The sequence below is a fragment of the Martes martes genome, assembly GCF_963455335.1.
Source record: "Martes martes genome assembly, chromosome: 7".
NCBI classification, from domain to species: domain Eukaryota; kingdom Metazoa; phylum Chordata; class Mammalia; order Carnivora; family Mustelidae; genus Martes; species Martes martes.
Window position 1 is genome coordinate 69599207 of NC_137894.1, and position 13754 is coordinate 69612960.

General features: G+C 41.2%; 1 protein-coding gene across 1 annotated transcript in view; it reads left to right on the forward strand.

Moving 5' to 3' along the window:
- Positions 1-12452, forward strand: part of TMOD2 (tropomodulin 2) — a 33997-nt gene extending 21545 nt beyond the window's left edge. The window contains exons 7-9 of the mRNA XM_080808950.1: positions 3797-3940; positions 9467-9611; positions 11545-12452. Coding sequence (XP_080665076.1) covers positions 3797-3940; positions 9467-9611; positions 11545-11579 — 324 coding nt within the window. The 3' untranslated portion in view covers positions 11580-12452. The remainder of the gene's footprint in view (positions 1-3796; positions 3941-9466; positions 9612-11544) is intronic.
- Positions 12453-13754: the final 1302 nt, after the last annotated feature.

The window sequence follows — 13754 nt, forward strand, 5'->3', positions numbered from 1 at the left end:
CTCTTCCTTCTTCCTGTGTTTTCCACCATAAAAACAATTAAAATAATTAAGAAGTTCCTTGTTCCATTTCCCAGAGCAATCAGTATTAGCAATTTGTTTTTCATTTTTTTAATTGTTATCTTTATGACTTTAATCAAAGTGGTTGTCAATCCTGAAATAAAATCTTTTCTTAAAAAAGAAAAAGGGCGAGTCCCACATCGGGTTCTCTGCTCAGCAGAGAGCCTGCTTCTCCCTCTCCCTCTGCTTGCTGCTCTGCCGGCTTGTGCTCACTATCTCTCTCTCAAATAAATAAATAAATAATCTTAAAAAAAAAACAAAAGAAAAAAGAAAAAGGCGGGGCACCTGGGTGGCTCAGTCAGATAAGCGTTTGCCTTCAGCTCAGGCCATGATCTCAGGGCTTTTTAAAAATACAGAAGTCCAGGGATGCCTGGGTGGCTCAGTCAGTTGGGTGTCCTGCAGCTTGGTTTTGTCTCTGGTTGTGGTCTCAGGGTGGTGGGATTGAGCCCTGTGTCAGCCAGTGTGCTCTGCATAGATTCTGCTTGTCCCTCTCCCTCCCCATAACCACCACCCCCTCCCCCCTGCTTCTACTCTCTCTCTCTTTCTCTCTAAAATAAATAAATAGATAAATAAATAAATAAATAAATAAAATCTTTTAAAAATTATATAGCAATCCAAGCTATAGCCCAAGATTCTGATTTAATTCATCTGGGGTAGTTTATATATTTAAAGTTTCAGATCATTCTAACATGCAGGCAGAGTAGAAAACCTCTGATATACATACTTTTTTGTTTTTGATTTATCATCTTAGGTAATTTTTGTTTCTCCATTAGAGAAGCCGAGAGCGATTCTATACTCTGCCTTCATCCCTCTCCTTTTTCTTTCTCCAAATTGTAGCTATTCCATTGTTTTCACATATTTCAGCTTTACATATGTTTATGCCCTTATAGTCTGTTTTGTATATGGATTAATTACAAAAATTTAAAACTTTTCACCAATATTTACAGTTACCTGGCTATGTAAATGTGGAAATCTCTGTTTTCATGGGCCTTGCTATCTACTGACTAATGCTGATCTGAGTCTTGTTCCTTTGTAAGTAACTTGTTTTTTCTTACTAGAAACTTTTAGGACTCTCTCTTTTCCCTTGGAGTTCTGAAATTTCACTTATATGTGCCCGAGCATCCAGTGGGTTCTTTCAGATGAAGACTCATAACTCTCAACTCTAGGAAATTTGTTTCCTATTTAATTTTTTTCCCTTCTCTTGTCTTTTTTTTTCTTCTATCCTTCTGAAACTCCTACTAAATGAATGTTGAACTTCTATGTCTTTACCCATACCTTTTAATTTGTCTCATATTTCCTAGCTTTGTCTTTTTACTCTACCTTCTCAAGAATATCCCCAGATTTATGTTCTCACTCACCAACTTGGTCTTTCAGCCATGCTCATTTTGTAATTCTGGATGTCCATTACTTTTCCTTATTTCAATGTAGTAGTTGAATTTCTCAGAACATTTTCTTATTCAAATTCCTCTTTTTTTCTCCCCACAATAGCCAGTATTTATTTTATGGATACAGTGTATTTTCTTTCTTTTTCTTTTTTGGTGGGAAAGAAGAGGGAGAATAACAATTAGAAATTTTACATTTGTTTCTGTTCCCTGAATAATCTCTGTTCTCTCTATGGCATATTGTCCATTTGGCTAACTTGACTTTTCTCTTCCATGAGATTGGTTTTCCTACTTTGTCTGGCAGTCACTGGTTGCCAGATTTGCAGAGAATGAGGTGGTATTGTGCAAATCTGGATCATTTCCTCGCAGTTGTGTTGATCTATTTCACCAATAGACCTCTCTCTTAAAAGGGAAGCCCTTTCTGTTTCCTATTTGTCACCATCCAACAGGCTATGTATTTTATTAATTTATCAACTGCCTTCTTAGGACAGAGATTTTTGTTTTTTCTGCTGCTGACACATTGTAGTAGCCCAATAAATAGTCTTTTATGAATGAATGCTTTTGTAAGCAGACAGATGGATTGATTGGCAGCACTCTCTGAAGGGTGAGGAGCTGACAGGTGGCTGGGAGTATCCCACAAGTCACAGCTAGGAGGGCTTCACTCTGGGAGGGGTTCATTCCTGGACATGGCTGCCTCTCCTCTCCATTTCTCCCACATCGTATCTGACGGGAGGTGTGAAAGTGCCTCTGTTTCTGCACACCTTCTGTCTCAGGTCCTAGCCTCACGAGAGGCTCTTTCTGGGAAGGTTTTCATTGACAGTGGCGCTGGCAGGTGTTCTTTTCCAGGAAGATGCAGGGAGGATGTGCTTTCCATCTGCTCTAGCTGTTCTAGTCTGTTCCTTTTTAAAGTTTTTTTTTTTTTGGACAGGGAGAGAGGGATCACAAGTAGGAAGAGAGGCAGGCAGAGAGAGAATGGGAAACAGGCTCCCCACTGAGCAGAGAGGCCAATGTGGGGCTTGATCCCAGGACCCTGAGATCATGACCTGAGCCGAAGGCAAAGGCTTAACCCACTGAGGCACCCAGGTGCCCCCAATCCATTCTTAAGACAGTTCTTTAATAAGATGCCCAGTCGGGACTTACCTCTGGTGTCTCAGGCAACAGCTTTTTTGGTGGTCATTTCTCCACCAGTCTGTCTTTTTTCTGTATTTCAGCAATTCTTCAAGGTAGTGGCCCTCTGTTTTTTGTTTTTCTTGTACTGTGAGAGTTCGGCCACTTAAAAATGGTATCTTTTCTTCATGCCTGTGGCAAACTTTGGGTGTAAGGGGAACAGGCAGGTTCATCTATATATCTCTTGTTTTAAACTAGAAGTGTCCAGTGGATTTGCCACTCTGAATGGTAATTATATTCCAAAAGTTATTTTTGAGGAATTCTAATTTATAGATGACCTGAAATAATATGACTAAGCCAGTAGTGCCACATGCTAGTCAACAATAAAGTGTTCTAGTCAACAGTAAAATAATTCTGAGATCATGTCCTTTCTACATTTCTTCTAATGTTTAAATGTCTTTTTCTCAGGGCGCCTGGGTGGCTCAGTGGGTTAAGTCTCTGCCTTCGGCTCAGGTCATGATCTCAGGTCCTGGAATCGAGCCCCGCATCGGGCTCTCTGCTCAGTGGGGAGCTTGCTTCCCCCTCTCTCTGCCTGCTGCTCTGCCTACTTGTGATTTCTCTCTCTGTCAAATAAATAAATAAAATCTTTAAAAATAAATAAATGTCTTTTTCTCAAAAAGCAAAAAAGGCAAAAAACAGAACCCCCCCCCCCACACACACACAGAAAGCAAACTGATAATGATAATAAATGGTAGTGGGATTTTACTTAATGTCCTTACCCAACAAAGGTAAACACTTTGTAATCCTTTTTTTTAAAATTTAATTAAATTAATTAATTTATTTATTTGTCAGAGAGAGAGAGAGAGAGAGCGAGCAAGCACAAGGAGGCAGAGTGGCAGGCAGAGGCAGAGAGAGAAGCAGGCTCCCCACTGAACAAGGAGCCCGCCCGATGCGAAACTCCATCCCAGGACCCTGGGATCATGACCTGAGCCAAAGGCAGCCGCTTAACCAACTGAGCCACTCAGGCATCCCAACACTTTGTAATCCTATGTCAGGATTTTTTTGTTTTTTGTTTTTGCTTTGCAGGTGTATAAAATTCATAAGTCTGGGCTGCTGGACTGAATTATTCTTAGTTTGATTTAACTAAGTTTTTCTTTAAGTGTATAAAAAACCTCTGTGTTTAATTTGGGGCTGGGGAGTTCAGTAAACCAATTTTTGGAAGCATTAATGGTTACTTTTTGCATAATAAGGCTTTTGCAGATATGCTGAAAGTGAATAAGACCTTGAAAAGCCTCAACATCGAATCCAATTTCATCACTGGGACTGGGATCCTGGCCCTGGTGGAGGCATTGAGAGAGAATGACACCCTGACAGAGATCAAGATCGACAACCAGGTATGACTCACAGGGTGCATGTGAATTGGGGAGCCACATGGCAGTGAGTTCAAAGTCAACATTCTGTGACTCAATTTGATGTTCTGGCTTTCCTTTAAGTTACAACATCTGGGGTCCGGTGGAGGGTGTGTGGGAGCGCATGTCAGTAACAAAATATGACATACAGTAAGACAGAAAGGGCCAGCTCTCCCCCAGTCCTCAGCTAGTCAGACACCAGGGGAGACAGGAGGTGGGGCCAGAAGTGTTGACAGCCATCACCACCCTTGCTTCCCACCAGGAATCTCAGCCAGTCCTGTTCTAGCCTTGCTGATGCATCTGACTGGGGATGTGGCCTTGGGGAGAAAGCAGATTGGCCATGCCCAGAAGCAGACTCCTTGCTCTCAGTTGGAGGTTGCCAGAGCTGGGAGGGGGGGGGGGGGCGGGGAATGAGCGGAACTGGACTCCTGCAGTCTGGGGCTGGCTGTCGAGCCTGTTTGGAGGAATCCAGGTTCTAGAAGATGGTCTGGCTTAGAGAAGCAGGCCACACCCACAGTGCAGTCACAGTCTCAGCTCTGTTGCAGTGTCTCTTAGGTTCCCATCAACAGCCAAAGCAAGCGGCTTGTCCCTAGGGCCACATCCTCCCAGATCCCGAAGTCCTTTCTCCAGCGTCCACCTGCCATGTTTCTACTTGCTCTGCAGCCTTCAGCTGGCTCCTGCTGTTGGACGGCAATTCTCAGTTCTCAGCACGATGCTGTGCCCTGCCCCTTTCCGTATGGGGAACTGTCTGCCATGGGACTCAGTGATTCTGAGAGGCCTAGACACTGTTTAGTGGGAAGAAAGGGCCCTGCAATGGAACAGTTCTCCTACGGAGTGGTGGCAGGGACCGTGGGGGGAGCGCCTGCTGAGAGTGCCCCCTGCATGTCTGGAAATTCCCCAGTCTAACAGCTGATAAAGCTCCAGGATTCTACCCAGGACTTATTCCTTAAATCTGGAAACCCCCCATGAATAGGTCCCATGAATAGCTCTACTTCCCTTTTTTGCTAATGAGGACATGTGGGCTACTGCAGTGCATGTCTTCCTCCCCTCTACTCCTCCAGAGGGTTGCTGCTGGGGGAGCAGGGGAACATACAGAAGACTGGTGCTCCTTTCCTCTCACCCTCCCCAGAAGGGATGCATCCCCAAAGCAGCTTTCCCAAAGGACGATATGTGAAGGGGATATGCACACCCAGCCATACACCCTCAGGAAGCTCGAAGCCATTATCCTGGTGTGTGTCCAGCTGCTAATACATTTAAGGAGAGGATTTGTCAGGGAGTGGGAAAGTGGGGAAATGAGCCAGAGAGAAATATGAACTGAGAGAAAAGCAGTGACAGCTCAGGAATATTTACCAAATGAACTAGTATTAGGAAGAAGTGAAATGAGCTCTTAGCATATTATTTCCAGGACATCTACAACAGAGGTGGATACGTGTATTTAACTTCTCATGTTGGTTTAGGTCATTATGAAACCCCATATCTGACCTAATGTTCCAGATACTGTGTTCCTGATTTCTTGTAAGATACCACCTGGTTAAGATGGCCATTTAAAATACAGTTAAATTTGAATTTCAGGTAAATGACAAATGATTTTTAGTGTAAGTATGTACCATGGAATATTTGGGACACACTATACTAAAATATATATATATTTCTTTTTTTATTGAAATTATTTGTTATTATTAATCAAAAGTCAGGTTTAGCTAAGTGTCCTGTATTTTTATTTGCTAAACCTGGCAACCTGACATCTGATGAATGAGATGGAATCCCAAACATTGAGAATAGAGCAGCTTTTCATAATGCATGTGAAGAAGATCCTGAAATACAAAGCCTGAATTTGCTGTCTTAAATCTCCTTACGTCAACCTTATCACCCCTCTTCAGTCCTCTGGGATGAAAGCATGTCATTTTTCCACTTTATTCCCCAATATACCTCTGAAATAGCTTCTTTACATTTGTGATAAGTAAAAGGATTGAGACTTTCTAGAGCAACTGGAAAAATTCTTTGCTTTATTCCAAGAAAGAGGAAATTCAGAGTCAGAACTTAATTTCCATCCAAATTTTGTTTATTGTCTCATAGGCTATTAGAAGTAGACCTCAGTTTCCTCATCTGTGTAATGAAGGGTTTGAAATAAAATAAACTGTAAGATCATTTGGTCTCAGCAGCTCAGACCAATTTAGCATCCTTTGGAGTGGGCAGCTGCACCGAAGTGAAGGCCTGCTGAGAACCCGTCACTGGAGCAGGCTGCCGTGGCTAGGCTCCAGGGAAATAGGTAATGATTTAATCAGATGCCCCATGTGAGAGGAACAATCAGTGACGCATATTAATGAAACAGATGGGTAACTGCTAAATAAATTTGAGTAAACAAAAAAGGTCATTTAAAAAAAAAACAGAAGAAATGTATGCTTAAACTTTTATTTCCCTTTCTCCTTTGTATTTAGTGACTTATAAAGAGGAAACAAACAAATTATAAGAAATTTAGACCTCCATTTGTTGCCCTGGGTTTATGTAACACAAAAGACCTCAAATAAAAAGACTCAGTCTGAGAAAGAAAGATGCCCTATGTTACATTACTTTCTCCCCTCCATTTCTCGGCCTCTCCCCAGTATGCTTTTCTGCAGCTCCTACATCCCAGCAGCAAACCCATCCTGCATGTTACCCAAGCACAGGACTCCGAAGGCGTGAGAATTGTGAGGGGTAGTAAAGGGACTTTTATGTCATCCCTCCCCATCAGCCACATCCAGCATGAGCTCCTTCTGCCCTTGGATAGCACTACTTGGCTCATTCCATAGGGCATAGCTATGGGGGCCCCAACCGTAGCTCAATCTTTAGCACAACCCACTATTCTAAATCGTGTCGTGAGCTAAAGTTGTTCATGGAACTGTGAGGTCAGGATCCCTTTTTTGCTGCCTCTCCCTCCTATTAGCCTGGAATGCTAAGCTCTAAACTGGATACCCAGAGTTGTTATTGTCTGACTGGAAATACCACATTTTGTTAATTTCTTGGGGGAGAGACTGGTTTGACAGGTTGCTGGGTGAAAAGAAAGAAAAGGAGCAAAGAATTAAACCTTAGGACTCACCTAGAACACAAAAGTTTTTCCCTAAACTTTTCTCCTTCATCTACTCAATACTTAAATTTTCCAAATTTAAAAGGTATATTTTAAAATATGATAAAAATATAATAAACAATCAAAACTGCAGGATCCTGGCACAGAAATAGACTTGGCAGAAAAATGGATTCCAGAAACATATCCAAGTACACCTGAGAATTTTGTAGCGAAGTTCCTGTGAGGAAAGGATAAAGTAGAAGATAGTGGGACAATTTCATTAGCATTTTGAAAAAAGATTAAGTTGGGGCTCTATCTTGACTCTTATACTTAAATTCATTCCAGAGGAAATGAAGATTTAAATATGAAAATATATGGAATCATAAAATGGAAGAAATCAGAAGGTTTTCTGATAGAAGAGATCAGAAGAGCCTTCCTAAACAAGATGTAAAATCTAGGAGATTGATACAAATTTAGCCATATGAAATGAAAAGAGAATCAAAAAGAAAGTCAAAAGACAAACTTAACACATTTGACAGAAGGGTAATTTCCTAATATATAAGAAACTTACAAATTAATAAAAAGAAAAAAGGAACCATGGGCTGGTAAAAAAAAAAAATACACAAATGACAGAGATTGGTATTTTATTTATTTATTTATTTGTTTATTTATTTATTTGATAGAGATCACAAGTAGGCTGAGAGGCAGGCAGAGAGAGAGGGGGAAGCAAGCTCCCCACTGAGCAGAAAACCCGATGCGGGTTCTCGATTCCAGGACCCTGAGATCATGACCTGAGCCGAAGGCAGAGGCTTAGTCCACTGAGCCACCAGGCACCTAAGATTGGTATTTTCAAAAAGAGAAATACAGATGCATAAGAAAAGTAATTGTTCTTATTCATAATTTAAAAAATGCAAATTAAGGCAATTAAATAAATACAAGTGAAATATAAATCTTCACCTATTAGATTGACAGAGGGGGAAGAGATTGATAATATCCCATGTTGGCCAGCATAGGGAAAATAGTAAATCTGAAACACTGTTAGTAGGAGTAAAAAACTGTCATACTTTTGAGGGTAAGTGAGTATCAAAATTTGAAACATGTTTACTCTTGGGCCCAGCCCTAATTTGCCTTACAGGCACACTTGCAGAAATGTCCTAGGATAAACTACATGTGCAAGGGAAATTCACTGCAGCATTGTTTGGAATAGTAGAAATGGCAAGTAGAAATGGAAAAATAAAAATATGTTTCAGAACAAAATGCTCATATAATCCATTTATATGAAAAAGCATACATGTACATATTAGGCAGACATATGAATGCATAGAAAATGTCTTTAAAAACTACATACTATATGCCAAACTGGCTTTCTCTATGGGGAGTGGAAATACTGGGGGAAGGGAGCTTTTGTATTTTATACACTTCTTGTGGGCTTTTTCTAAGTAAGCCTATACTTTTTAATTTAAAAATTTTTAATAAATATATTATGGAAATTTTGAATTTTAATTTTTGTTAAATTTTTATTTTAAATTCCTATATTTGTATGTCTCTGGGTTTTCTTTTTAATTCTAATTATTTTTTTCTTCTATATCTCAACTTCCAAAACAAAAACAAAAACAATAACAAAAACAAAAACAAACCAAGAAACCTCTTTTCACCAACTTAAGAAACTTGGGGATTTATGTACAGCCCAATAACCCCTTCAGTGTTTGTTAATTCCGGTGGCTATGGTTCAAACCACAATGAAGTTTCTTTGGGAACTCCCACTGAGACGCTGGTGAGAAAGAATGGCCAGCTGGTTGATGACCTTTAATTATTTTTGGAAATAGATTCCGGAATAGAAAATTCAGTAATTGGATTGATTGCTGTAAGATAGTTTCAACTACTTAAAAACACCCTTTGTTTAAAAAAAAGAAAAAAAAAACCCTTTGTTTAAACTGTAGAAACTGGGGTAAATTGGAAACACTGAATATTTAGTTTTGCTTTAATTTTACATGTGGAGGTGCCTGGGTGGCTTAGTGGGTTAAAGCCTCTGCCTTCGGCTCAGGTCATGATCCCAGGGTCCTGGGATCAAGCCCCGCATCGGGCTCTCTGCTCCGTGGAGAGCCTGCTTTCTCCTCTCTCTCTGCCTGCCTCTCTGCCTACTTGTGATCTCTGTCTGTCAAATAAATAAATAAAAATCTTTAATTTTACATGTGGAATCATTTTTTCCCTCATCAATAATTTGCTTAGTCTTTTCAGTTCAGCATGCCAGCAGATTTGGCTGTCTGTTGGATTTTGCTTCTAGACAAGAAGCAGGTCTCAAGTGACTGTATGGGAGAAAATATCTCCAGTGACTTTATTCCTTTCCATGTGAGACTTTTGCCCTTTTCCCTTTTTGTCCAGCAAGTAGCTATGCATCTCTCCCATGCAAGTAACTTTTTCCTCTTTCTTCCTGATCGTCCTGTGTCTGTGTCCGCACCTATAACCAGAGGCAGCAGTTGGGAACGGCTGTGGAGATGGAAATTGCCCAGATGCTCGAGGAGAATTCAAGGATCCTCAAGTTTGGATATCAGTTTACCAAGCAAGGGCCTCGAACAAGGGTGGCAGCCGCCATCACAAAGAATAATGACCTGGGTAATGCAGCCCTAATGTATGCTGTTAGCAATTAGAAGAGCAGGATGACGGTTTATTTCTCCACTTTAGATACGGTATCTCACAGACCTCATTCCACTGGCCTTTGGTGTCAGCCCTGGATCAAAGGCACATTGTTACATTATCGTAGGAATTCTCATCAATTTCACAGTGTTTTGGTTTTATTGTAACATTCTCTCAAGAAGAACTGTTTGTTCTTTTTTTTTCCAGACAGCCTTTGATTTTTGCTTGGTTTTCTTTATGTTTTTGGTTCTCCTTTCTTACAGGTGTTACCCTATGTTGTTATCTGCACCAGACAATGGATACAGTGACATGGAGATTGCCAGTTCACTTATGTTTGACCCCTGACTCTGCTCTTGCACTTGGGTTTAAATACAGTTATGTCTGATACTTTGGTGATTTCCATGTGAAATAAACTAGTGGAGCTATGTTATAAAGGTTAAACTTAGAAGTAGCTTTTTCAGTTAGCCCCTCATTAATTTTTCCTGCTCCTTACTCTTTGCTGAGGATCCTTGACATGTCTTCTGTTAGGATGGGAGGGGGCATATCCTGGTCAACCGCAGCACAGAAGACTGGGACAGACTGGGAAGGCTTGTTCTGGGCACACAGCTCAGTCACCTGAAGCAGCATGGCAAAAGGACATTCAGGAGCAGACAGTCACTTGGCAAACAGCCAGCCAATAGCAGAACTCTGTCCCCAGTTTGAGGTTCAGGGACAGATGCCAGACCTTGAACAAGAGAACTGGGCACAGTGTTCTACCAAGAAGCATGCTGGCCACAGGGAGGATTTGGGTTGTAGACCAGACAGAAACCAGGAGTTGGAACCAGAAGGGGCAGGTAAAGATAAATGCACATCTCCCTGCCCAGGCATCCTCAGCCAAGATGCTGAGCCTCGGGTGAAATAGGTTGTGTGGCCTCTAGAGTCTGGCCAAGCATATGGCAGTTCTTCCCGTGGGGACGTGGAGGATGAGGCGAAGGGGGCAGCCCCGCAAACAGGGCTTTGGGGAAGGATAGAGACAGCAGCCAGAAGACAACTAGGAGAACAGCAGGGAGTCTGCAGCTGAACAACATGGGGACCAAAAAGAAACAGGCAAAAGAAGAGGTTGGAAGTAAATGGAAAAACAATCATGAGCCCAGGAGTGGCAGTGGTGGGCAATAGCTTTTGTCTCATTTTCTGCGGGCTGAGCTATGTAAAGTGGAGAGTTAGAGCAGGACCACAGCCAGGGCACCTTTTTTGCGAAATCGAGGAAGGTTACAGTAACCCTCTTCTGACCCACCAGACAGGACTGCAGGTGGAGAGGTGAAAGGGGGAAATGGGTTGCAGAAACTGGGAATGGGCCATTGGGGAACCTTGATCTCTGAGTTTGCCTGCCATCTGAATCATCCCTTCCTGGGAAGCTGATACTTGGGGGGTTTTATATAAAATGGGTTTAGAAACTTGGAACATTGTTTGCAGCTCCTCCTGATCTTCAGGCCGTAAGCAGCATTCATAGATTATAAATGTGTCGTCCTGAGGAGTTAAAGGCAGCTGGAGATCAGACTGCACAGAGGCTGAGCTGTGCTGTGGATAAGTGACCATGGAAATACTCACAAGTTCACTGTTTCATGGGTCTATTCCGGACCTGCTACTCTGTAGAAATTTCTAACACTCAAGTTCCCAAATATCAGACATGACTTTATTTAAAATGTAAATTCCACAAGACACTAGGTAATGAAGTAATTTCCATTTATATCATGTTCCATTTATATAATTTCCATTTATATCATGTACTGGGTAATCGAGTATTGAAATTTAAGATAACCATATCCTTAAACAGGTGGGATTGCTGCTAGTGTGATTAATGTTGTTGGTCTGGAATTTAAGGACCATTCCTTCCATTTACCTTTTCTTTTTCCTGTCTTTATTTCTCACCTAGTTCGTAAAAAGCGAGTTGAAGGAGACCGAAGGTAAACTTCTACAAGAGAAGGCAGAGTTGTACCATGGTGGCCAGTGAAAAAGAAGCAAGCAAAAAGTCTTCTCTTTCCCCGTCAGGACCATTTTACCCAAGGTTGTGCATTTCCGTTAACCACCCAGCTAATCATGTAATTGTTGTTCTTTTTTAGCACTACTTATTTATCTTGGACTTTTAAATATATACAGTTGTCTCATTTGCTCACGGGCACCTCTGGCCACTCGTGCCAGTGGACCTCAGCAGACCTTAGTGGGTAACAGCAATTGAAAATTACTTCACCACTTTCATATTGGGTTGTCTGGCTTTCTTATGTGAATTTTTTTTTTAAATCACTGAAAGGAATTTAGTATATATGTATATTTGTAACTGTGATTACGATAGAGGCCTATCTCTGTTTACATGCATAGCTTTGAGTTAGGCTAAATAGATCAGAAGTACTCTTCTGACCACATAAGAAGTTAGTATTGCCAATCTTTCACTGGATGAGAAAATGTGACCAACTTGGCACAAATTCTCCTCTAGTTCCAGAAAAATCACTAAATGCACATGCCCCACTGTTTGAAGATCAGTGGAATCATCTTCCTGAAAGCAAGGCAGCATTATGATACTTTTAATACAACATCAGCAAAGAAGTCTGAAATAGTAACCCATGAACGGTCTTCAAGGCAGACTTACAGGCAGCAAAATTAATCAGCACACCTACTTTTATTGATGATTCAACACGAATTCGATCTTTAACATGACTCTAATAGATAACTTTTTACAAAGCTGTTTTAAACTTTTCCAGACGTGATGGGAAATTTTTAAATTTTAGAAACAGGGCGGCTTTTAAAACAGTACATTCCTCAATAAAACAAAAATAATTGCACCTTAGTCAGAATTGTCTGATACATATGACTGAGTCATTTTGGCAAAATTTAGAAGCATTTATTGCTTTACCTTTAGTGTGACGAGATCACAGAATGAAATGTGAATGTTCCCATTATGTATACAGACATTTGTCCATACGGCATGCTGTATCCAGACATTTGCAGACATCAGGGGTTAAAATGGGAATGATCGCTTCTCCAGATGTTTGTCATTCAAGGACAAAGCCTGTGAATGTACAGCTGAGGTGACTGTGTGGTTGTGTGCAGTAGCTTCTCATCTAGCATTGCAACAGTATGATGCTCAACTAGGGAAACTCGGGACTTCAGCCTTTGGCTCAAGCTCCCAGGCCTCTGATGGCAGACAGTGCCTGAGGCTGTCATTGGTGGCGCTGGGACCCTACCTCAGGCTGTCATTGGTGGCGCTGGGACCCTGCCTCAGGCACCTCGCCCTCTCTCCCTTCTCTCTTCTCCCCTTGCTTCCTTCCAACTCTTTCTCTTTTCCCTTTTGTCTGAAATCCTGAGCCTTATAAAGGCGACCTCCCTCCACCCGGAGCTAAGAGAGTGCTGACTCAGAAGAAGATGGGCCCAAGTCCAAATTTGTTCAGTGACTGAGCGTTCCTGAGTTGCTCGATAGTAGTAAGACAAGCTAAGGGGAAAACAATGCGTGTATTATTCCAGTTAGGTTGTAAAACCTACGGAATCTGGTTAGGAGGGAGAGCCTTCATGACGTTGGCCGTTTTACCTGATTTGTAAGAACTCATATCTCTAAAATCCTTTGAGACATCTCATTTTCTTGACAATATTTTACTTTTTTCTTGAGGGAATAATGAGCAGAATATGTTGATAGATTTTGAATCCTCAAAATCCTTTAATTAGCTTTTGACTATATCTCTCTCTACAAAAGACATAGTAAATACCTTTTGGTGGTTTTCAATTTGATTTTTCCTTCCCTTTTACTCATATAGGTGTGGTATGTTGGTCTTTTTTTAAAGATTTTATTCACCTGTTTGACAGAGACACAGGGAGAGAGGGAACACTAGTAGAGGGAGTGGGAGAGGGAGAAGCAGGCCTCCAGCCAAGCAGGGAGCAGGGAGCCACAGGCAGGGCTTGACCCCAAGACCCGGGACCATGACCCGAGCCAAAGGCAAACGCCTAACAACTGAGCCACCTAGGCACCCCTCAAGTATTAAATTTTCAAGAATTTTACAAACTCATTAAATACAGCCATTATTAAAAATTAAACAGCATGCACTTAAAATTAGTTTATTTTTAAAACAAAACTAATACTCAAAACTATCTTTTAGT